Source organism: Abramis brama (assembly GCF_963993115.1).
Source record: "Abramis brama genome assembly, chromosome: 6".
In the NCBI taxonomy this organism is placed as follows: Eukaryota; Metazoa; Chordata; class Actinopteri; order Cypriniformes; family Leuciscidae; genus Abramis; species Abramis brama.
In genome coordinates this window covers 25,707,678-25,734,554 of record NC_139968.1, presented here as the reverse complement: position 1 = coordinate 25,734,554, position 26,877 = coordinate 25,707,678, and the positions used below count along the sequence as shown (strand labels likewise).

The 26,877-nt window shown below is 36.7% G+C and overlaps 1 protein-coding gene across 1 annotated transcript in view; it reads right to left on the bottom strand.

Moving 5' to 3' along the window:
- Positions 1 to 25,622, bottom strand: part of pth2rb (parathyroid hormone 2 receptor b) — a 28,617-nt gene extending 2,995 nt beyond the window's left edge. The window contains exons 1-10 of the mRNA XM_084117261.1: positions 25,382 to 25,622; positions 24,594 to 24,696; positions 15,082 to 15,192; positions 14,881 to 14,996; positions 14,506 to 14,603; positions 12,639 to 12,822; positions 9,688 to 9,841; positions 6,918 to 6,978; positions 6,733 to 6,799; positions 2,987 to 3,081 (exon numbers count right to left, since the gene is read on the bottom strand). Of these exons, the coding sequence (XP_083973387.1) occupies positions 2,987 to 3,081; positions 6,733 to 6,799; positions 6,918 to 6,978; positions 9,688 to 9,841; positions 12,639 to 12,822; positions 14,506 to 14,603; positions 14,881 to 14,996; positions 15,082 to 15,192; positions 24,594 to 24,696; positions 25,382 to 25,444 (1,052 nt within the window). The 5' untranslated portion in view covers positions 25,445 to 25,622. The remainder of the gene's footprint in view (positions 1 to 2,986; positions 3,082 to 6,732; positions 6,800 to 6,917; positions 6,979 to 9,687; positions 9,842 to 12,638; positions 12,823 to 14,505; positions 14,604 to 14,880; positions 14,997 to 15,081; positions 15,193 to 24,593; positions 24,697 to 25,381) is intronic.
- Positions 25,623 to 26,877: the final 1,255 nt, after the last annotated feature.

Here is a 26,877-nt window from a genome sequence, read left to right as displayed (position 1 = left end):
ATATAATGGCAGTGAATAGAAACCTGCATAAAGCTTTTTAAAAAGACGCAAAAATATCACAGAATGATCCCATTGGTCATGCTGTATATTCCAAGTGTTCTGGGGATATACGATATGAAATTTAATGTATTATTTAACAAAAATCCTGACCTTGGCAATCGGTCTCTGCGCTATGTGCGTGTTCATGAGACTCTATTAGCTAATATATCCATTGTGTTCGTTGTAACAAGAAGTTATCGAGTATCAACTTTCATTCTGACTGTCATCAGACAAACGGAGTTCCGGTCCGGAGATATTTGACTCAGTGAAGAAAGTACACGGTTACTTTGTTGGGATTTCTAGGCATTGCATTTCATGTCGCGTTTTTGTTAATCTTGATTTCTCCCAAGATTTCTGTGCTTTTTATGGGCGAGTCGGAGTGAACTGCGGAGCTAAGAGTCTCTTGAACGTGCAGCCGTGCACAGAAGACCAATGGCCAGGGTCAGGATTTTGGGTAAATAATACATTAAATTTAATTTTGTATATATCCCCAGAAATACAGGACATGTGTCACATGGGATCATTCTTTGATAATTTTGCATCTTTTTTTAAAAAGCTTGATGCTGGTCACTATTCACTGCCATTATATGGATGAGTGCGAGCGGGACTTTTTTTTTAATTCTCCTTTTGTTGTCCATAAAAGAAAGAAGGGCCTACGACATTACAAAAACATTCATTTTCATTTTAGGGTGGGTGAACTATCTATGGAAGCTTGTTTCCGCCACAGAATAAAAAATAAAAAAGGTAATTGTGACTTATTATCTCACAATTCTGACTTTTTTTCACAACTGAGAGTTTACATCTCGCAATTCTGACTTTTTTTCAGAACTGCTTTTTATATGTTTTATGTGTTTATATCATGCAATTCTGCAATTCTTGCAATTGCATGTTATAAATTCAGAGTTGTGAGTTATAAACTGGCAATTCTGAGGAAAAAAGTCTTGTTTTCCTTATAACTGGACTTTATAACTCAGAATTCTGAATTTATATCTAGCAATTCTGAGAAAAGATGTCAGAATTGCGAGATATAATGTCGAATTATCTTTTAAGATGTTTTATTCTGTGGCGGAAACAATTCAGGCTTCCATAACTATCCCTTTAACAACTTTACAATCATGATACATGATAATGGTGTTAGATGGTCACATTATGGTACTTTGAAATAAAGGAATGTGACGGGAAGGCCAAGTATCTATACTCTGAATTTGTCCTCTGCTTTTAACCCATCCAAGTTAGCGCAGTAGTGAACACACACACACACACAAGGGCACCTCTGTCGTGGGTATTGAGGGTGGAAGAAAGCGTATATTATACCAAATATACCATGGTACATCTAAGGTACTTCCTAAAACATCATCGTCTTGGTTTTCACACCAAGTAAAGCGATGGAAAAGAGCCTACGTCTCAGCACTGAGAGCTGAGAGATTGAAGTTAAAATGAGAGCGAGACACAGAGAGCGTGAGAGTCAAAGTTTCTCTTGAGGCTTATTATCGCATTACAGGCCAGAAAATGAGAAAAGTTGAGTCGAGTTTTAAGTCAGCGGCATTTCGGATGCTGAGGAGACTTGCACTGAACTCAAATCCAATGTAAATTGCTTAATTACTTCAAGTTCAGAGCATAAGTCCGACTCTCATTAATAGCAAAGCGTGAATGTGCCAGTTCATCCGTAACGTCATTAATGGCTTTCACTGCCTGTATATTAATTTCACCTGAGGTTATCAAACCCCTGTAGGTTTAAAACACTCTCCAGAAAGGGGCTCTAATTCTGTTCACACATGATTTGGGATTAATTCCAGTATAATTTCCTTTAATGTTTATTTACAAAATTAACTGGTCTTAAATATCCAATGTTCAATCAAATGGACATCAGCACGTCACCATTATTAAGCAATATTACTGGATTTTACTTGAACCACCCAAAATCCACATATATCTACCACCCAGAGCAACCATTCAAAACAACCTAAACACCCAAAAAAAACACCTAAAACATCCTAGTCGCAACCAATTACCATGCCACAGCAAGCACATGGAAATTATTCCTTGAAACACCCTTGAAACCGCCACACTGTAAACAATTATATGATCAATAAGTTATGACAGCATATGTTTTTACATTGCTTTAACTCAATAGTTTTACAATATTCAACTCATTTTTTAAAGTCAGTTTGTTGTGATTTAAGTTGAAATGACTTAAACATCCAAGTTGATTTTGTAAAGTGTAAGAACACACCAGCAACCACCCAGAACACCCTAGCAACCACCAAGAATACCCTAGCAACCATTCAGAACACCCTAGCAACAACCCAGAACACCCTAGCAACAACCCAGAACACCCGTCGTGTTGTAGAGGTTTTTTTTTTTGTGTATGCACCACTTCAGTGTTGAGGATCATTAAAGAGCCACAGACAGTGAAACTGTGCTTCAAAGCCAAGCGAGGACTTTATCATCACAGACTAGATGGATTTGCTTGATAAATGTGAGCTATGATAAGAGACTATCTCTATACAGACTGATCTTACAGTCAATTCCACTCGTAGACTATTAGTCAGGGATACTGTGACTTTTACCCAGTGGGAAACACGCAATTAATGAAAGCAGCACTACCCGAGCTCTCTCTCTCTCTCTCTCTCTCTCTCTCTCAAGAGAAAGCCTTTCAAACACCCTCTGGAAAATTACAGTCCTCTTCTGGATATCTCACCAATGATGTCCAAACACTCCACCTCACAGACAACAACCACAAGAACACAGCAAAACAGAACCGAACCGCAGCATGGGCTGGTATGAACATATTTTATAGATTATAAAATAGCACCTGTACTTTTATACATTTTGAGTTGCTTTTAATTTGTCACAGGTGAACAAAACAATCCCAAATCCAATATCCTCCAGTACAGCTCTACATATGAGGTCATGTACCAGCATAACAATAATTTCATGCACTTACCTGCACTGTTTACGCGTGTCGTAGCGCCCTGCGTTTGTTTCTCGGATCTTAGTGGCCAGAACTCGAACAATATTTACAAACAGAATGAAATTCAGCTGTAAGAAAGAAAAAGGAAACAACGATTGATTCAGAATTGTATCGTTTCATTATTCATTTGACTAAAGGTTCAAACACTTTGCATGTACATATAAAATAATAATAAAAATGATGATGAATATTATGTTCATGTAAATAAACGTACTATATATTATATTTTAAAAATAGTTTAATATATTAAATATTATTGGATATACGCATATATTATTATATTTTTATAAAACATACATACATATATATATATATATATATATATATATATATATATATATACACATACTGTATATATAATGTACATACACAACACACAAACACATATATTTATTTCCTATTATATGTTTTAATTAATTCTCCAGCTGGACAATTTAAAGAAACTGATAGACTGGGATAATGTGATGTTAAGAAAAATCGAGGTAAATATCAGTTGTGAAAAACCTTTTATCACCTGCCATTTCCAATCAAGCTGCAATTTTGTCAAATTATCCTGAAAATATTATTTAAGTGTGTGTGTTTCAGCTATAAAATTACCATCTGCAGGATAATTAAGCCATTTTATTTTAAAGGTGTTGAAATGTTATTTCCACTCCAAATTGCTATTAAACACAATACATTAATTGAGATGTGGCGGAAATTTCATGACGCTTCAGATTTGGATGACAGAATTCTCCTGTCGGACAATTTTAATTAACTAGTTATACACACTAAAAACACTAATTTCATTCTGCTTCTATTTTTCCGCATGGGAATTATTCCGTCAATGTGTGATGAGCTTCTGTGGTATCTGAGCCGTGAAAGTTTCAACAGGTTTCAACAGTTTTACATATTCCGCGCTACTCTGTTTGAACGTCGCAATCAATACACCATAGAAATTGTTAGTAACGAGCGCTTTGTGCGCAAATTCATCCATGCGAGTTAAATCCTAATTTATATGTTTTGCTGACAGGCAGCAAGGACCAAAATACATTTGCATTCTGTCACATAATTACAGCTCTCCTGCTGTGCGATGGTCCAGACGTTCTTGAATTCAGAGCTCCATTACTGCTGGAAGCGCTTATGCTCAGCAAAGCCAATAATTAACAGCATAATGTCTCAGTCTGCCCATCCAGCAGATAAATATATGCATGGAACCTCTAACTGGTCAATCACGTCAACAAACGACAGCATGCCGCAATCCAAATCGACCCTTTGAACCGCTGGATTACAGGATTTGACAATGTCTTTTAGAGCGGATCGTGTTCAGGGCACGGGGTTGAATCCGGGGTTAATGGGAAGACAGCTGTGTCTGATGGTGTCGCACTTAAAAACTGCTTTGATGCCACTTTCACAAATATGATGCAATTTGGTGTCCTGTGAGGACTGTTAGATGTTGCAGGCTGTGTTCGAAAACTGATAAACGCTGTATTTGGAGGACGCATTTCAAGGTCGGAACGCATCAATGCAGTGTTAGTTTCACTTCCTGTCTCCTGATTCCTTCATCTGATCGATTTTTGAAGGCAGCATAGATGTATCCTTCGCTGCCTTTGATATCCCACAATCCTGTGCGTTCCATTCTGTGACAGTTGAGCTAGAAAAATAAAGATGGCGTCTGAAAGGTGCGGCTGGTCGTCAGTTTGTGTGTAAATGTAAATTTTTGATCAAAGTTTTCCACTTATGATGTCATTTCTAGCGAGAAATTACTATTGTAGTCATTATATTCACTTAGGCCGTGTGTCCACCAAAGCGCTCATGGCGCTCTGCTGAAAACGCCTATCTGTGGGCGCTTGAGAGCGTTTAAGCAGCTTTGCGTTTTTTTCAGTTGAGACACTTTGCTTATACGGAATATCCACGAAAGTGTTACTAGTATCTAATTTCACACATATTTTGTTTCTGTGTTGATTCTATATTAAAATGTCGATACAATGTAATGTATTATGCTTGTTGTTGTCATCTGTTGACGTTGTACAAGCAGAATGTGGCGGTTGGTTGGTGTGTTATTAGTCCCGCCCATCCTCCACTGTGATTGGACGGTTGGGTAAAAAGTGACAGTGATGAGCGCTGCGTTTTACCCAAAGTTGAACATTCTTCAACTCTCGGCGACCGGTAAAAAACGCTGAGCACTCAGCGCTTCAGCGTGAAAAAGACGCTCAGTGCCTCGTTACGCTCATGGCGTTTTAAAAACGCGGCGCTCCCATTGAAAACAATTGCAAAAATACGCCAGCCACGTGGAAAAACGCTTTGGTGGACACACGGCCTTACAGTAGTTTTCACCAAAGCTCGCTCTATTTTGCTGTAGATCATTAAACCGTTACGCTGCTTTAGAAGTCTGTCTGAAATTAGGTACCTTCGTGCGCAGACGCTTCCTGCCGTAGACTCTTATCCAACATACACTTAATCCAAAATGAGGAGTTAATCTCAAATGTCTCTATCCCACAACCCCGAAAATGGTTATTTTGGCCTGTCCCATTACAGTAGTCCTGATCTTCTTAACTGAATCCATCAATTAAAATCTTTTGAATTTGTTTACTTCTGCTCATTTCACTGTAGTAATATGATTTTTTAGCTAATAACTAATTTTAATGATAAAAAAATTATATTTAGATGTTTCTGGTAGTCGGTGCTGTCGTCTTCCCTTTTGCCAAATAGGTAGGAAAACTACAACACCCATAATGCACGGGGCATGTTGTCATCCAGGCCACTCCCACCAGTCTGCTATGGATGCGCTTGACAAGAGTTAAATACCACCTTGCTTTAGTAGGAAATACTTCAAAGAATTCAAAGAGTAAATGTTTAGCAGTAAACGTTTAGTTACTTTCGGTTTCCAGTGAAGGATCCACTGCAAAGAATCATAAATACGGAGTGAATGCGCAATGGAAAATCTGAAAAACCTCCATGTTTGTAGTCAACATTTCAAACTGGATGACAATGACATGAAAGAAACGGCCATTCTGTCACGTTCAGGTAAGAAAGCTCTTGCCATAGTGTTCCCTTTTTACCATAATACTGTTAAAGAGCATACTTAGTACGATACAATTTTCAGTGATAAACCTGCCTTTACAATAACTGTTTAGTTAAAAATATAAATACTCAATACGGATATACAATAATGCGGAAGTACAATCAATACTGGTATCAGTGATTCATAGTGCTCAGTAAAATGATGCCATTAAACAAATATTTAAAATATAAAAATAAAAAAAGACAGAGAAAATTGAGCTCTGATATATATTAGGGGTACAGCTAAATGTGACATTTATTACAATGGGTTTATGTGGAGATAACCATTAGCAGTACGGCTAGTCTTAGTGATTCATAGTGCTTAGTAAAATGATGCCAACAAACAAATATTTAAAATATACTGTTTTTATGTTGTTATTATTTTGGACATTCACTGTGAAAGTATTACAATATAAAAATATTTGTAAAAAATTGACAAAATAATGTGTGATTAATTAGTCATTTTGTTATTGATTGATAGCACTAATATAATTTTTTTTATTATCAATAAATTTGTTGTTTTTATTTGAAAACGACAACATTGGGTAACACTTTAGAATACTATTCCGTCATTAATGAATAACTACACAAGAACAAATGAGTACTGCAATATGAACATTCTAGTAACTACTATTAACTAACGAGAAACTCTGATAAACGAATTAGTACCAACTCACCCCTATTGCTGTCAGTATAGGAACTTGGTATATCCATTTAATATTGCCAGCGCTCAACTCCCAACACCTTAGAGAGAAAGAGTAATTTTATTTGAAATGTTATATATAAAACAGCTTGTGTGTGTGTGTGTGTGTGTGACTTATTTATATTACCGAGAAGGCTGCTTAATGTTTTGAAAACTCACCTTACATCCGCCAGCGTTGCCCTGACGACAGCCCAGGTTGATACGAAGATAGCCGGAACACCTGAAGTCGCACAGATTAGAAAATGACAAGATTTATCAACTTTAATGCAGCACACAAGCACAGAAGCATGCCCAACACTTGTCACAGACTCACCGGAACAAAACAATTTTCAATTTGTTTTAATTTGAACCGTTCGGATCCTACAATTCAAAAGCCTCCTGAAAGTCTTCCTTGACCTTCTGGATGATAAATCAAAATGAGAAGTCTGTCATTTCTGTGCTGACACAAACTCAAATACTCCCCTTACCTGCCATTGGTCGAAACAAACACACAGTCCCACCCCAAACTCACACTATTGGCTGAGCCTAAAAGGGCAAGGTTTGACTGGTTAGATGTTTTAACTACACCATCTGCATTCCTCCATCAGCAGCCATTAAAATATTAATATGAAATCTATATATTTATGTAACATGATTTCTATAATGTTTTATATAATAATGTATATTTTATATACATTTTATTCAATGTTTTTTTTTCAGCCATATTCTGACAAAAATGAATATCGTGCTTTTTCATGCTTTAAAGAACATTTAATAATTGTATCTAAAAATATACTTATATAAAATAATAAATGTCAATTGTATTTTTTAACAATATATATAAAATAATAAAATACATATTTTTATATTATATATTTAAAATAAATAGTATATAAATTTTTTTCTTAAAATTATTAAATCTTAAAAATATATAATTAAATGTATGTATGTATGTATGTATGCATGTATATATATATATATATATATATATATATATATATATATATATATATATATATACACTCACCTAAAGGATTACTAGGAACACCTGTTCAATTTCTCATTAATGCAATTATCTAATCAACCAATCACATGGCAGTTGCTTCAATGCATTTAGGGGTGTGGTCCTGGTCAAGACAATCTCCTGAACTCCAAACTGAATGTCAGAATGGGAAAGAAAGGTGATTTAAGCAATTTTGAGCGTGGCATGGTTGTTGGTGCCAGACGGGCCGGTCTGAGTATTTCACAATCTGCTCAGTTACTGGGATTTTCACACACAACCATTTCTAGGGTTTACAAAGAATGGTGTGTAAAGGGAAAAACATCCAGTATGCGGCAGTCCTGTGGGCGAAAATGCCTTGTTGATGCTAGAGGTCAGAGGAGAATGGGCCGACTGATTCAAGCTGATAGAAGAGCAACTTTGACTGAAATAACCACTCGTTACAACCGAGGTATGCAGCAAAGCATTTGTGAAGCCACAACACGCACAACCTTGAGGCGGATGGGCTACAACAGCAGAAGACCCCACCGGGTACCACTCATCTCCACTACAAATAGGAAAAAGAGGCTACAATTTGCACGAGCTCACCAAAATTGGACAGTTGAAGACTGGAAAAATGTTGCCTGGTCTGATGAGTCTCGATTTCTGTTGAGACATTCAGATGGTAGAGTCAGAATTTGGCGTAAACAGTATGAGAACATGGATCCATCATGCCTTACCACTGTGCAGGCTGGTGGTGGTGGTGTAATGGTGTGGGGGATGTTTTCTTGGCACACTTTAGGCCCCTTAGTGCCAATTGGGCATCGTTTAAATGCCACGGCCTACCTGAGCATTGTTTCTGACCATGTCCATCCCTTTATGACCACCATGTACCCATCCTCTGATGGCTACTTCCAGCAAGATAATGCACCATGTCACAAAGCTCGAATAATTTCAGATTGGTTTCTTGAACATGACAATGAGTTCACTGTACTAAAATGGCCCCCACAGTCACCAGATCTCAACCCAATAGAGCATCTTTGGGATGTGGTGGAACGGGAGCTTCGTGCCCTGGATGTGCATCCCACAAATCTCCATCAACTGCAAGATGCTATCCTATCAATATGGGCCAACATTTCTAAAGAATGCACCTTGTTGAATCAATGCCACGTAGAATTAAGGCAGTTCTGAAGGCGAAAGGGGGTCAAACACAGTATTAGTATGGTGTTCCTAATAATCCTTTAGGTGAGTGTATATATATATATAGCCTATATATATATATATATTACCTTAAATCATAGGTTATTAGCTCATTGATTTATGATGATGTGTCTCTAAATACAGATTTATTTATTAATTATGAAAAAGCCTAAATTAAACCTCCGCAAACAAGTTTCAGCAACGTCTTTTTGATCTGATGTTTCGGAGTGCTTGAATCTAAAAAAGTGGTTGCCCTCATTAGGTGCTTACTCCATGGCAAACACATCGATGCCAGGAACATTAATTATTCATTATGGATTATGATGACACATTAATACATTCAGAACATCACTACGTTGCTTAAGTAATGCACATTATTGTTGACTTTAAAGTTGTTGATCCTGCGCTCTGTGTCATTGTTAATCTGTTTTAAAGTGGAACAAACATGTTTGGGCTTCTCTGTCATTCGGCTATCAACAAAGTATCTAAGAACGCCTGAACCTTCCCAGAAGTATTTGCACTTCAAAGATGTCTGCTCGGCTTGCCTGGCGAGTATTATGCATCAAACATAAAGTATAAATAAATAAGGCTTTAAATAAGTGTTTGTGCCTCAAACGATTCGACTGAGATTCTTGGAAGCAGATACAGAAGCTTCAGATGAGAATTATCATAATAAGATGTGAAATTAGTAAGGTTATGTCTGGGCAGGGCAAAGTAAACAATGTTTAAAAACAAAATCAACCTCTGAATGGTCTGAACAAGCACACTTACCCCATCCTATGAGGGTGAAACCCCAGAGATATTTGGAGTCGGAGAAGAACGCCATGAAAATGAGGCTGTGAAGGTACAGGCCCTCCACTAGGATCCAGTAGTAGTTGGTTGCCAGGAAATAAATGAAGAATAGGACTGTGATCTTGCAGCCAAACTGAAAATACAAACAACGTTGGCTTCAGCCAATCAGAAACCTGTAATCAACCGATCACCGCACAAAAGCTCATTGTTATGCTGCCTTTAAGTCAGACTGATCGTATAATGAGATGGGTGCGCATGAATGCCATCACAATGCTGTGGGTGTGTTAAAAAAAAACAACTATTGGTCATGCCGGAAAAATACTGGTAACATAATTAGAAGAGTCGTGACCATGCCGTTTTTCAATTCTTGCCGCAAACGGACATGGTCACTATGAATTATCGTGTCCTAACTACACGCGACGCGACGCCGCGACGTGCGATAAAAGGTATCTTTTCCATGTTAATCACAGATGTTGTTCTAACCAGCCGCGACACGCGACGATTCTATGTTACAAACGGTTTCTATTTTCTGCGACGTCGCGCAGGAACAACAAACACGACCTCAAACATAATCTCAGGTAGGCCTACTGTTTGTGCTTTATTTAATGTTAAAAGCGTGTAATGTGACTTTGAATATTATTTAGTGCTAGAGCTTTGTAGCTGTAAAAGCAAAAATAGATAGCCTATAATTCACCTCAGATCTTACAATTGATTGGTTGAGTCCTTACATGCGCTTCGTGAGGCACACTAGCACACACACGCAAGGTCTCTCGCTCCCTCTCTATACACGTTCTTCCCCCGGTAGAATCCACAGCTAGATCAATGAGAAGTCCTATGATTACAACGACCATCATTTGAAGTGTCACACAGTTCTGAAATTATCGTACATTATAGGATTTTTACCATTATTGATCGTACATCGTAAAGAGGTCAAAATTATCTAATACGATAATTATCGTACATCTGGCAACACTGGCGAGACTCCGCCCACACGCTGTTCTGATTGGCTGTGGGTTTTGATTGATTTTGACGCATCTCAGAGTCACGTCGCGTCTATTGTGGACAGACAAATTGCTGGAATCTTATCGCATTGCGTCTGGTTAGGACACGGTGTGTTCAGATGCGGTCAGATTAGCCACATTTCTGTGAAATTTTACTGACAAAATAATTAACGATGTACAGTATTAAAGGCAGGGTAGGTAGGATTTATTAAAAATTAAAGATCCAAATTTGTTAAAACTTTCTATATATATCAATACATAATTAAAATGTAAGAACTCTGAAAAAAAGAGTATAAAAATCAAGTGACTCTAGACCGTTTAATCTGTATTAAACACAGCTCATTATTTCGATTCGGGACGAATCAAAGGATTGGCTTAGGCGACTGTCACTCTCTCGCAACCATGGCAACCACCCTTTTGCCACACAGCACCTACCCACTTGCGCGCGACCGTTTGATTTGAGGAGTGCGAGAGGCACGGAACCTGATCACACCTCCGTCCAGTAGATGGCGGTAATGCACTATGTTTGCAAGCTGCCAATAAAATCTATCGAAGAAGAAGAAGAAGGCACTGAACCTAGGAATACCAAAACAATGGCAGAGAAAGAGCAATCTAAATTTACAGTACCGGCATATGCAGTTAGTGAAGGCAAACCAGGCAAAAAAAATGCCCCTTCCCCTCCGCTTGTCTCAGGTAAATAATGCGTCCTCTAGCTCAGCGGTCGGAGTCGCGCGTTCATGTGTTTTGGGGACGTGGCTTTGGAAGAAGCACAGAAATGAGGGGGTGGAGTGAATGGAAATAATGAGATGTCTTTAAAACAGTCGTGAGAGGTCTACAGACACTCGATTTTGATACTTTCTTTTTCAGAGTACTTACATTTTAATTATGTATTGATATGTACATAAAGTTTAAACAAATTTGAAAAATAAAATTTTTAGACCATTTCTACCTACCCTGCCTTTAAGCACGAAACTTTGGGGAAATATTTCGCCCTCACGCAAAATCCCGTTTGTGTGATTTCTATTAAAATGAGTGGATTTCGACTGCGAAAATTTGCATAAAAATGGTAAATGTGGCATTTAGTCTTAATCCTGCCAACTGAACTACTAACGAAAATTTTAGTTGATGAAATGTTTTTTCGATTTCATCAACGATTTTCAAAAAAACTATTTTAATTAAAATATATTTTATTTAAAATGTTGCTAAAAAAAATATTTAAAAAGTTACACAGTAAAACATTAACAATGCACTAAAACTTTATTAGAAAAAAGCATTTACTACTATTTTGAAAAAAAAATAAGTTAAAAGTTTAATTTAATACAAAATAATTTATATATTATAAATTATTTCTACAAATAGTTAGCATTTTGCATGCTGTTGATAAAAATAGCAATAAAATTCGCCAAAAAACTGCTAATTTAGCTGCATTTATGAGGCAACATAAACAGGCTTGTTGGACTACATTTACATTTGCCTATATGAACTACATTTCCCATCTTTACCTGTGGCTGCACATGAATAGTAAAATGCACAGATGCAGCATTAATTCTACACTTAACAAGTGCACATCATTTGTTCTTCATTTTGCTGCATTATTCTTGAAGCCTCCAACATTTATGTTGAATTGAATGGGAGAAAGGAGTGTGCTCATTCAATTGAAATCAGTTTAAATTCACTTCGTAATTACAACTTCTATCCTCATATGGAAAATTCCAGAAACACTTAAAGGCAGGCAGTATTAGTCTCTAATGCAGTTTCAATAGAGTAATTTATTACAGTGCATGCATGAATCAATGGTCAAATAGCACAAGTTAATTTAAGTTGTGTTAACTCAAGTTAATTAAAGTCATTGTTGCCAAAACTAGTTCAACTCATCTCAACAAGAATATAATTAAACTTGGTCTGGTTCATCAACCTTATTGCACTCACATACTGAGTCTTGTCAAGATGGGAAATGGAGACGGTGCTGATGTTGTCCATTAGCATGGTGTCGTACTCCTGTAGTACACCATTAGCGTACACCACTCTATCTTTTACAAAAATGCTGACCGCACGCAGCATGAAAGACACAAATAAATGCATGTGAATGTAGTTTCTGGTGCAGTGCAGACGCCTGGGAGACAAAAAGAGAGAAAATTTATGTTTATCACAGAAAATCTTGTCGTTTTTGTCCTTTTACAGACCCCCTAAAGCAGGGGTGTCCAAACTCAGTCCTGGAGGGCCACTGTCCTGCAGAGTTAAGCTTGATTATCTGGTTCAGGTGTGTTTAATTGGGGTTGGAGCTAAACTCTGCAGGACAGTGGCCCTCCAGGACTGAGTTTGGACACCCCTGCCCTAAAGGGACATGGTTGTGGGGGGAAAAAATGAGATGGGAGGAAAAATATTAAGTCAATGCTTTTGCGTTCTCTCGCAAATGTTTTGCGTTCCCAGAGAAACTTTGAGTTCGCTCGCGAAAGATTTGCGTTTTTCTGAGAAACTTTAGGTTCACTCGCACAACTTTTGTGTTCTTTGAGAGCAAATGCAAAGTTTCTTGGGGGACACAAAATATATGTGAGAGAACGCAAAAGCATTGACAAATAATTTTTCCTCCCATCTCCTATTTTTTTACTTCACCATGTCCCTTTAGAGGCCTCGTATTTGCCCTCCTAAACCGGCATGTGTAATTGTCATTTCCGCTACATCTCATTCATTCTGTGGTGGAAATGATGGTTGCAGAAATAAAATTTAAAAAATGTATGGAATAAAAGGGCCACCTTCTTTGTCTTGTTAATGCTATTTCATAGCTATCATTTTTTGTATCTTAAATAAACTCACCTTTTTACATAATTTAACAAAATTACAGTGTGATTGGAAATTACGACCAATACAAAATCAAAATGATATTTACCTTAATTTTTCTTTGTGTTATTTACACAATGCAAGTCTCACATTTCAGCTCAAGCTCTTCATTGATATGATTATAACTACATTAACTAATAATAATAAAAAACAAAACAAAAAACGTTTCTACATTGTTTGTTGTGGCGGAAATAACACCACAACTAAATTTATTTTAATTTATTTAAATTATTTGCACAATAAATATTTAATAGTGAATATTTTATATTATCAATTGTATCAATAAGTTATATTTTTATAAAGGATTTTAATATTTTAAGATTGAAAAGTAGCTAATAAATGAACGATGAATGGCAAAAATGTCAAAAGATAGTTTTGCGTTGACCTTCATATCAGTGTTAAGTATCACTGATTTTTGATAATATTTGAGTTTTTTTTATTTATTATTAAGTTATTTTTTACATTTTAGTTTCTAGTTTTAGTTATTTCAGTACTTCAACTTAAAACAAAAAATGGGAAATGCTGCCTTGGCAACTTCGAAAAGTTTAAGACTTTTATATTTTATCATATTTCAGTTAATGTTTATTTTAATGTTTTCATGGTTTTAGTTTTACTTTTAGTAAACAATAATAATTCATATAATATAATGTTTTGTTAAAAAAATTTAATTGTGCCTATAGCTGATAAATGTGGGCTCAATAAAACCCTTCACTGGAGCCTTTCAAATTGAAAATGCAGAGCACAAGTTGTTCAGTTATAGCAGAAACTCACTGGGGAACTCTTCAGCTAATTTAATTTCTGAACGTCTTTAAAGAAGAAGACCTGAGATTGTCTGTATCGTCCCGCTTGAATCCCTGTGCAACTTCATAATAAATACATGGAGTTATTAGTGTTTCTTTAACTTGCCAGGTGGGACTAAAGTCTGCTTGGTATGAAAATGTGACTGACGTTCAATTACCGAAAGTATCCAATGATGAAAATGGCGACTAGCAGTGAGCTGAAGGACACAGCGTACCCGACTGTGTACATGATGTGCAGCCGCTCGAAAAAGTCCCTCTGGAAACACAAGAACACTTGAGCCATCAATGAACGAAACTTGATTTTTGCTAGACATCCTTAAACATTTCCTAAGACTTTTGACTTAATAAAGCTAGTGGCATTTGTATGACATCTGTCCAAGCAGCTTTATGGCTTACAATAAGACTTTGCGTTTGAAGACACAAACCTAACTACATCTCATTGGAGCATTATAATCAAAAAGTGACTCTTGAATGATTTTGAAACTTGTCAATAAGACACCACAAACTCTTCCAGCCTGTTTAATTGGACTCACTTTGTCCTTTTCAATGCCTGGAGCCAAGAATCGCAGACAGTCTGAATAATTGACCCAAGTTCTGTTGTCCACCGATACCCATGACCCATTCATGTCGCACTGACGGTATGCAAATCCTAAGAAAAAGAAGATAGAAAATATTGTTAGATCTTGTTGAAGAAACTGATGAAATTTTCCAAAAGACGTTTTACTGCCATGTACCTTTGTGGTTGAAGTCGTACACATAGCCGGGACACGGGACTTTGGTTATGGTTCCTGGGGAACCTTGAGGCCAGCAAACCAATCCGTCCCATCCAGGAGAACAGACCTCATCTGCATACACAATGCGGAAACCATAATCACAATTTATAGAAATGCAATCTCACCAAAAAAACACTCTAAAGTGAGTAAAGATCCATCATTTCCAGTACGACATCAGTTGCAGTTCTTTGTTCTCAACCCCAGATTCTCCATCCCATATCATGCGTATCTCAGAAAATATCCCAACAATGTTTGCTCAGATTTGTCAGAGAGAATAAAATTAAACATTTCTCATCAACTTATCCCATGAGTAGGCTAATATTCGGACATGTTTGGCGCTATACAGTGATTTTAAACAATATCTCCTATGTTTCAATTCTCTGTCATCTGAAGAAATGTTAGAGGCAACATCTGAGGCAAAGTTGATAGTGATAAATAATGGCAAGAAACATTGTTCCATTGAACTGTGCTCACGAGCTGAACGCAAAAACAAACAATGCGACTCACAAACAAATTATTCTTGTGCTGAATTTAGACTGCCTGCTAAATGATCCCCTCCACATCAAATTGGTAATCCATCAATACCCAGCCATAGATGGCATTGTGCATGGTTTTACGAAGGGAAGAAATTCATTCATTCTTCATTCAAAACTAGCCTACTATAAAAACCTAATTAAAACTGTTAAGAGTCCATCGAGGAATGTCTAAAGTAATTATAGTTTCTTTAGTAACAGATGAAAACAAGGTCAAAGTGAGACTTTCCGACACTATCACCACATCAATTTTCACACATTTTCAGATATGACAACTAACATAGCTGTACTGCAAAAGATGCATCATTAATAAAATATATCAAGCTGCTCTGCGTTAGAAAACAGATTGATTGCAGGAAAAGGAAGAAGAATTATTACTTTTAAGAATAGCATAGTATATATTTAAGAATAATCTTGCGAAGTGAAATGATTTTTTATGAAAGGAATAGCCTCACAGAACACACTTTATCTTTCCTCGCGGCTCATTGATTCGACGCTGTTGTCAGTCTTTATTCTGAGCGCAAGTATTCCGTCGATCAATTGATCCAACCTCCGCAGAACAGTTTGGGGAAAAGGGCAAGGTCCTAGTATTGAAGCACCACTCCAACTGGTCAGTTCCCTGAAGGGAGAGGAGAGTGTCCGCGGCACCACAAGAGCCTGATGCTATTTAGAAACTGTATTCAGAGGGAATGAATCAGCACAGTTCAATTCTACCTGGTGGTCTGGTGATAAAGGCTAAAAGAGAGAGCATTAACAGCTTTGTCTGTGTTGTAAGTAACACATCTATTTGTAGACTGGGTTGAGATGTCACAGGCACCATGTCATCTTTCACACTTGGACACACACACACACACACACACACACATATATATATATATATATATATACACCGTATATCAAAGCCCACACATTATATTTAGAGTTTGAGTATTTTGAATATTCTGAGAATGCTGATAGTTGCCATGGAGTTTCAGTGCGGGCGCTCGGCAGGTTAATGCAAATGACAAAGGCTACACTCTAATTACCATTAAAAACCAATATTAGCCAATGTTGTCAAACAAAAGGAAACCTTTTTTTGTTTAGCTTTCATGCTTACCATGCATTTGAAAAGAAGCACAAATTTCCATATAAATAGAAAATAATTGCAAGCATAATCTTTAAACAAAAGCCAAGTTTTATAGTAGGTTAGGAACTAGAGATTAAGCATGTATAATATCTGGAGAGGGCTTTATAATTGGGTTAAGGATTTGGAAAGATATATACAGCTTATGTGGCAGGAATATTCCGGTCCAAGAATTTGATTGGCTGAGTGGCGTTCCAAGACGACAGAGCTGTAATAGTACAGCACCATTGCATATTTTCACTGCTTGATATCTCTTGTCTGACTCTATATTTATGCCAATGGCTGCTCACACTTCGAAGGCTGCGTCCTAGCAAGGCTGCATATCGAGGCTGCCACATCATCATCAAAGTCCATCCTTGGAAGTCAGCCTTCCTTTTGCACCCTTCAACTGTCATTTTTTTAAGGATACATCAGTATCAGTATCGCTAAAACTCTTTTGTACAGCATTTTATGCAGAATTTGCTGGATTTTGTTGAATGGACGGTTTCAACAGCTCATATTGTGTGAGAAAATGGAAGTGTTTTATGGAAAAATAGGGTAACACTTTACAATAAGGTTTCATTAGTTAACATTAGTTAACTAATTTAGGTAACATGAACTAAGACTGTATTTTTAATTAATTAACAATAACAAAGATTAATAAATTCTGTAAAAAAATATCTTGCTCATTGTTAGTTCATGTTAGTTAATGCATACTTACTAACTTACACTGAAAAAAATGATTCGTTGAATTTAATAAAAAAATGTATGGTAAGTGGTTTCACACAATTGATTTTAGCTACATTTAAACAAATGCATTAAGTTGAACTAAAATTGATTAAGTTCAACTTAATGAATTTGTTTAAATGTAGCTAAAATCAATTGTGTGCAACCACTTACCATAATTTTTTTTATTAAATTCAACAAATCTTTTTTTTTTTCAGTGTATAAGTACATACTAATTAGTTATTACTAATGTTAACAAATGAAATCTTAATGTAAAGTGTTACCAAAAATAGTTTTCTTAAAGATCGAAGAGTTTTCTTAAAACAATAGATAGACAATAGACAAAGAAGCTGTAATTTAGTCAACATTAAATTATTGTTTATTGAACTGTTGTATAAAGGCAGTTTAATTTTTTTATTTAAACTACACCGTTTTCAACTAAAGCTTTTTATGCGTTTTAGCCGTTTATTTACACAACAGCGTTATGGGAGTTCAAGTTTTTGAAAACGATAGCGTTATCGTCTCCATGTGAAAACGGTGATGTCATGCGCATTACGTGTTCAGTCTATAGGCGCGTAGAGTTTATTTACAAAGTGATATCGCCAACTACTGGCCTGGCAGCAGAATACAGTGTTTTTAGTCGTTTTCGCGGATCCGCTTGAACGGGGATCATTTTGGCAACGTTGTCGTTAGTACATAGTTGTTGTGTAAACATACCCTTATAGTCCAGGCAAAATAGCGTTTTACGACAGACTAATTGTAAAAGAATTTTTTTCAGCTTAGATAATTTCTATGACGTGTCCAGAACAACATACTAAAAGTCCTAAGAAATCCTAGTTGAGGAAATATGTTAAATTCTCATCAATCCGAGATGTGTGCCAATAAGGCCAGGCAACAATACACCCCAATGGGGCTATTTTTTTCCTTTACTCCTATCAAAATGAAACTTTACACAATGAAAGTACCCATGAAAAGTAAAAAATGTTGTATTACAAGTTTCTTTGAAAATTAATTTGAATATGCAAATGAGCTATACACTAATCGAATATGCCCAAAATACACCCAAATAGGCTTATTTTTTTCCTTTACTCCTACCACAATAAAACTTTACATAGTAAAAGTATACATGAAAACTAACTTTTTTTGTATTACAAGTTTCTTTTGAAATTAATTTGAATATGCACATGAGCGCCACACTTATTGAATATGTCCTAATTTGCATAGGCAGAAACACCATTCATATCTATGACAAATACATTGGCCCAATCTTCATCCAATCATCCTACTGCCAATGGGTGATGGCATTGGCAATGCTGCTTTTAGACTGGCCTCTAACCTGAGAACTGCCTGGCTTGGTAGTACCTGCCAGGGGTATAACCCCCGCCGGTATAGTCTTCAGGGTCACGGAGGCACACAAGCCTCCCCACCACGACAAGGTAGCAACAACAGGGGAGGCTTTCGTTTTGGTGTTTTTTATTTTATTTTAGGTTTTTTTTTTGCTTTTCTTTAACTAACCTAGATATTGCTGTTGCTAGCTTCTCATAACACTGCAGCTACTTTACAAATGGTGGAAGTCTGATGTGTGGCCCGCCTGGTCTGAAATACTTGCTAACTACAAAAAGAGAAGCAGTTTTGGTGTCTGGCAAAATTATTGTAAAGAGCTGGAATGTCTGGAAAGTGTGTCTATCTGTTTTTTCATCTGTCTTCTGTGTGAGAGTGAATTGTTTAGTTGGTAAGAATGACTTCTGCCTGTAATCTCGTAATCTTACCAACAATACCAATCATTTGTAAATCTACCAGCCCAAAATTTAATCTCACCACGTTACTAATGATTGAGATGGCTATTCTGACTTTCTTCTGATGTTATCTGTGGGGGAATGTAATTAGGTAAGGCTTGTTCACAAAAAAACTGGAGGCAAGATTGTGCAATCAATTCTTAAAGGGATAGTTCACCCAAAAAAGAAAATTCTGTCAGTAATTACTCACCCTCGTGTTGTTCCAACCCCGTAAGACTTTCGTTCATCTTCGGAACACAAATTAAGATATTTTTGATTAAATCTGAGAGCTGGCTCACTCCTCCATAGGCTTCTAAGGGGTTGAAACTTGCCGGCCCAGAATAGTTATTAAAGACATTGTTAAAATAGTCCAAGTGACTACAGTGCCTCAACCATATGTTTATCAAGTGACAAGAATACTTTTTGTGCGCAAAAAACAAACAAAACATACGACTTTATTCCTCTATTTATTTTCTTCTCCGTGGGCCTGAGTGACTTCACGTAGTGTTTTAGCGTAGCGCTTCTGTGTTGTAAGTCACACACATCACACACATGACCAGCGTCAGCCAATAGTGAGCCTACATGGTGACGTGCAACACAGAAGCGCTGTACTAAAACGTGAATTCACTCGAGGCCCAGAGAGAAGGAAATGAATAGTGGAATAAAGATAAACATATGGATGAGCCACTGTAGTCACTTGGACTATTTTAACGTCTTTAATAACTATTCTGGGCCAGCAAGTGAGACAGCTCTCAGATTTAATCAAAAATATCTTAATTTGTGTTCTGAAGATAAACGAAAGTCTTACGGGGTTGGAACAACATGATGGTAAGTAATTACTGACAGAATTTTCATTTTTGGGTGAACTAACCCTTTAAGGTCATATAAGTCTTTTTGTGGCAAGTGACCCAGGTAAGTGTGGCAAGTGACTTCAAATTTATCGTGTTTATGCATAGGTTAACTTACTGAATGGACATGAATGTGTTAGTTATTTGGCCCCTTTTTTTCTACTTGTGACTTTATGGTTTCTTGGCCATAAGTCAATTAGGCCTAATGTTGAGCTTATTTGCATATTTAAAATAGATTTTTCAAAGAAACTTGTAAAACAAAAATGTTACTTTTCATGTATACTTTTACTGTGTGAGGTTTGATTGTGATAGGAGTAAAGGAAAAAATAAGTCCATTAGGTTAGCCTGGCTAACGTCAGACCTCTTCTCATTGAGACGTGGTCTGGGAACCACATGTTAATTTTCTCGTATTTGAGGCGTGGTTTACGAATGCCCAGAGCCGTTTATTGGGTGCTATGAATGTCTATCAAATGCGCCTGTACGTAGCTCATAACCAATCGTTTCAATTATACCAGATGACGTATGTAGAGCGACAGAAATTTGACGAGGAAGAAGACAAAATAAACTTGTGTTCTAAACTTCTAAACACTATCTAAGGCTGCATCGAAAGGTAACTTTGCATCTGATGCCATGTTGAATTCCATAAATATAAACAAACTGCTTCGGTGTGTCGCATAGACGTCATCATCGTCTTGCTGCTCCCTCCCCGTTCTGTCATTGGTTCCCTTTTTGAGGGGAAAATCTGCTCAATGGTTTCCAGGCTGCCTAGCAGCGTGAATAAAATCGCGCTGCGCTCAAGGCAGCATGGGGAAACCCAGGCTACCATTAGGGTGTATTTTGGGCATATTCGATTAGTATATTGCTCATTTGCATATTCAAATTCATTTCAAAAGAAACTTGTAATACAAAAAAAGTTACTTTTCATGTATACTTTTAATATGTAAAGTTTTGTTGTGGTAGGAGTAAAGGAAAAAATTAAGCCTATTTGGGTGAATTTTGGGCATGTTCGATTAGTGTATAGCTCATTTGCATATTCAAATTAATTTTCAAAGAAACTTGTAATACAAATTTTTTTACTTTTCATGGGTACTTTCATTTTGTAAAGTTTCATTTTGATAGGAGTAAAGGAAAAAAATAGCCCCATTGGGGTGTATTGTTGCCTGGCCTCATTGGCACACATCTCGGATTGATGAGAATTTAACATATTTCCTCAACTAGGATTTCTTAGGACTTTTAGTATGTTGTTCTGGACACATCATAGAAATTATCTACGCTGAAAAAAATTCTTTTACAATTAGTTCTATTTTTGGCTCCAAAATGAGTTACTTTGCCTGGACTATTAGCCATAGTTTTCATTGTTTGTTTTGCCTGAGTTCTAGTCATTAATCGGTTGTCATCGTTTCTAAAAAGTCCTCACCTGTTCCCTGTCCTGCTGATTACCTTCCTCTGTGTATTTAAGCCTTCTGTTTTCCTCAGTTCTTTGACTTGTGCTAATATAATGTTAGCTGTGGAGTGTTCTCGTTCTCTCTGCATTTATTAAAGTCTTGTTCATTCATCCTGCATCACGCATGTGTCCACAATAATCCACAATATTGTAATAAAGTGGATTACAATAAAGTGGATTTTCAGTGTGTTCTTGCTTTTATTTGTGTGGATGTCCATCCTTGACAGACTGAACTGAAGAAATAAACTGGAGAAGATTTCCACGTCCAAGAAGGCGGAGCCTCTCAGCCACACCCATCTATTACATAATCACCACTGACCAATGGCTAAGGAGTTTACCAAAAGTACCGAAACAAACTTTGTTTTGAAGTATATCGGGGCCTTACCTACATTTTTACACAAACACATTGACATCATTGCATTCACTAATAGCTAAATCTAATAGCACACCATTTTTGCTTGTTGTGTTGGATTTGACAATATTCATCTGTGTGAGACATGGCATGTGTGAGATTATTGGCTGATAAAAGATTTTGATGGATAAACTGCAGGATATAGCAAGATTCAAGCTCAGATCATGTATAATCTTGTGCAGCTGAATATAAGTGTCTACATTCACAACAAGAGAGTCTGGTTCAGTTCGGTGAATATTTTCTTGTTCTGCCATTCTCTGTAATGATTCACATGTGCACAAATAATCTCTTGCATTCTTAAATCACACCTGTCTCAGCATCCTAATTCAGACTTACACTGGTAACCAGGAACCTTTCACAATCTTATCTTGGTATGCCTGGTCCACTAGCACGTGGATGATGGTAGGACCAACACAATTAAATGAAACAAAAACAGGAAAATTGGAAGAAAAAACTAATGTGCGTCAGCTTCCGTAAACAGCAGGGTGACTCATAAGCCGCACTAAACCATTAATCAGTGACGTCACAAACTCCCTTCAGATTTCAGAAGCATTGTAATGGATGTGCACTAGTGCATTGTTTTTCATCTGTTCTGTGGGCTTTTGTGTAGCTGTGGCACATGCGAAAGCAATTGCACTTTGAAAGTTTCAGCACATTTAATGCCTTTAAAAGACTATTAAGCTTAATATGGTATGGTATGGTATGAGGCCGCTGTGCAATACACTGTAAAAAATGCATTACACTGTCTTCTTCCAGGATGAACACGTCACAATAATCCTCATTAAAATTATTCCCGCACACAAAAAATGGTCGAGGCCTGGTTGAGTTGCATTAGTAGTGTGTTGTGGACATGTCCAAGAGATGCTGTTTATTCCATCCCGAATTTAAACCACCCTTTTTCGGCCATCCAAAGGCGTACGAACTAAGGAAACTGTGGTTTTACACCACAACCTTTTGTTTTGTTCTCACCGTTTTTCTAACGACTGCTTTCTGAACAGTTCAGTGCTATCAGGAAATGTGAGAGAGATATAAAATAAAGAATTACCACTGTGAAAAGTACTGCCCAAATCTTGTGAAGGTGGTTGATCAGCTTGTTCTTTTTACTGTTATTATCGGACTAGGGCTCGAACTAGTAAGTTACAGTAGCGCCTCAGGAAATCATTCGATTCTCGCCGCTTATGATAAGGGATTTAACATTTCCAACTAAAACAGAGTGTTCAGACAGACGGTTAAAAAAGGTGCTGCAACAATGTAAATCATAAGAAAGATAATGAGTTTTTTGAACATTAAATGATTGAGTGATTAAAAGTATTCTAGTAGATTCCATAAACAAAATTATAAACTTGTATATGAGCATAATAGGACCCATTTTAAAAGAAGATTTTACAAGAAGACACGTGAAATTATTCGTGAAACTTATTAGCAATTTTTTAAATGAAATTTGTTTTAATTGTTTAATTCTTGCTAAGGCGTGCATCCATTTTGGGATTCAAACCCACAACCTTTTGGTTACCAGTCCAGCTCTTTAACAACATTACGTGTATTTGCATTTAGGCTGAAAAACTGTGACCTTTATGTCATTTACATACTTTGTTTCATTTACATGTTATAATCGAACGAGGCCAACTTGAAAAGCAACTGAAAATCAACCAGCCAAGATCGATATCCTTGAATCTGCATCAGATTGAATCTCATCCATGCTTATATGAGGGACCAGATATACGGTTATTTGATTGTAAGATAATTCAGTGTCTAAATAAAGAATCAAATCAGAGAGACCAAAGGCATTTGGACAGGAGCAAGAGAGATTCAAGTTTAAACGGATCTTGGATCTCTCTGGCTGCAGATTTTGACAGATAAGTCCTCTAAACAGATTCAGATCTCACATTCTGTTCAATAGATTAGGCGTCAGATGTGAATTCACACGTAAAAATCTTTTAAACTAATGAACAAATGGCATAAATGCGCTTTAGAGCCCCTTTTATCTCAATCCTCCCATATTTGCATATGCGTAATTTGCGGGAGAGACGGGTGTTAAATCTCCCTTCCACTTTTTTGCCAGGGTCGATATTGTCCCCACCACTTTTTTTAAACATCTCGCCGCACAGATGTACCTTATGCGAATTAAAGATATCCAGCTGATGTGCATTTGTGTTTAATAAGAGGCGATCTGGCTTTGGAGTGTGTTGTTTTTTAAATCATGCTGAGCGTTCGATGTCGATGTTATCAAAGGCGGAGAGTTCGCTTTTGGCTTCAAAGAGATGAGCGCGGCAATCTTATGCCGTTGCAGAGACTCTCTAATCGTCCCATTGAAATCACAAAATAAAGTGCACACAAACATGTCCCTGCTCTTGATATACAATCATTAATGAATATCTTTGATTTTAATGAGGGGGGAAAAAACTATACAAGGACAGATTAGAACCCGGAACCTCTGACACGCTTAACAAACGTTCTACCACCAGACCATGGGAATCCAAATGCTAATTAAGGATCTATATATGTGTAAGAATAAAACTATTTCATATCAGCATATTTCTATCAGTTATGCAAATGATCTGTCCTCTCAGCTACCACCGAACATCAAAATGATGTGGTTTTAGAGTGAAAAAAGGTTCCAAGCGGAGTCTTACCAGCAGGGTTGTGTTCTGAGATGTTCTGAAGGCACTGCAGTTTGATGTCATACAGCAGGAGAACTTGTTCCTGAGCTGTTAAGCCCACATCAGGATCCAAATGCTGCCCAGAGACAAAAACCAAGAGAAACTGATTGTCTAAGTGTTTGACTTAAGTATCTTGGATTTGATTAGACCTCCAATCATGGAGTTTTAAAGCCACCAACAGACCTTTAAGCTTTATACATAAATGCAAAACGTCATGTAAAGCATCAGAAGGCATTTGCATGCTTGTTTGCTTGCAGTTACAATATAAATCTGTTTTCATCTGTCAAAAAAAAAAAAAAAAAAACTTAAACTAAATCCAACAATTCACTCCTAAAATTTCTGCAATGTTGCATACAATTATGTCATATTTCCAGATAAATCCCATTCACATCATCTGACTTTACATATATGACTTCACAATGTCTGTCAGGCAACAACCTAAAATGATTTATTCTGTAAAATTAAAATTAACTGGTTCATTTAAGTCAAAGATATTAACTGAATTACATAATATGTTAGCTTAGTTAAAAGTCATTTTAAGGGTTAAATTAGATGGAAAGGTAGCAATTAAAGATTAAAGATTCAAACTTTCACAATAAACATGATAAGAAGAAAAACATTTAGATCTAAGATATTATGTTCAACGTTAAAATATATTGTATTATATATATTTTTTAAGGCTTTAAATTCAAATAAATCATGAAGGTGATGTGATGTGAGATAAGGGTGTATAAAAGCAACACACTATTTGTTCATCTTACCTGTGCTTCGACTGAAGTACCAAGCAAAACTTGGACAAATATCCACAGTACTATAATCCACATTATGAAATGCTTCACAGCGTTTCAAATACTTAAATAAATTGACTGTTTCCTCAAATGATGTGTTCAGTGGTTTCTCTGTGCACAAAGCTCAATGTGCGCCGATCCTGCATTTCCAGTGGTTTTACCCAGCTCCATATTTGCGCTGGAGAATGAACTCAGCATCTGCTGAAAGCGAAGTGAAATGAATACCACCACCCACAGCAGAAATACTCCTTCAGAAAAACAAGAGAGGATGCACCTCTGCGCAACCACTGGTGGGGTTGAAATGACAGTGTTAAATGTTCAAATGAATATTTTTTTTTACAGAATCACAACTGCCTGCAGCAGTTTTTTCCTCCTATTTGTTTAGCCTATCTTGAATTCCACCAAAAAACCTAAGCCTACTAAATAACTGAACAGATGAATAGATATTTTTAGAAAAATTAAGTTATTGGAATAGGCTAATATTTATATTACAAATAAATAATGTAAAAAGTAAAACTATAGGCCTGTAAATCAAATAAATTCAGAAATGTTAAGATGATCTATGGGATGCGAATGTACATTGAAGCGTTTCACGCTAAATACGTTAGTGAACGTAGGCTAAGTTGTGTTCGTTGACATTACGTAGTACTACTACGTAAGGCTCGTTTTTACACTGCACACCAACAGACATATAAGTAGATATTTATTCCTTTTTGTTAGTCAGCCTTTTTGTTAGAAACAGTGTGCTAAATAGACGATTGCAAACAGAACGTTCGCTAAGTTACCAATAGCAACAATAGCCGCTGGAGCCCTTTAGAATTATTTAGAATTCGTTTAGAATTATTATTTTACGCAACACAGGATAAAACATAAGCAGCTGTTTATTTGACAAAACACAATTAGCCTACTTCGAATCGTTTTTTTATTTTATTTTATTATTAGGCTATACATTAAAAAAATATATGAAAAAAATCTGTATTGTTTTGTTTAAAACGACTTGGCGGCTAAATAAACAGTAGCTACAAAAGGGCGCCAATAAACGTTTTGAATTTTGCGATGCGAGCCTCAAAAGATTCCGCAAGCGAGAAATTCCTGGCAGGAATCCTGGCAAGTCGCCCCACTTCAATCTTTGATTAATATGCAACCTGATGTAATATCCTTATGAATGGATCGATGTTGACAGAAACACTCTCAATTAGGCTACGCTGCAATTACGCACGAACAGAGGATCGTTCCGCATTAAAAATGACTTTTCCTCTCCTAATCAGTCGAAAACTTGATCTTTCTTGAGAAAATAGGCTACTGCGTAGGCTAAAGTTTTCTATTCCGCATCATTTGTTCCAATCTCTTACTCAGGCACTGGACATTTCAGATAACGGTGCGCAACGGCGCATTGACGCTTTTCAAAAAGATCACCCGCAGAGTTCCCCAGCATGACGCTTTCATTAGATTTAGGAGACGGTTGATTC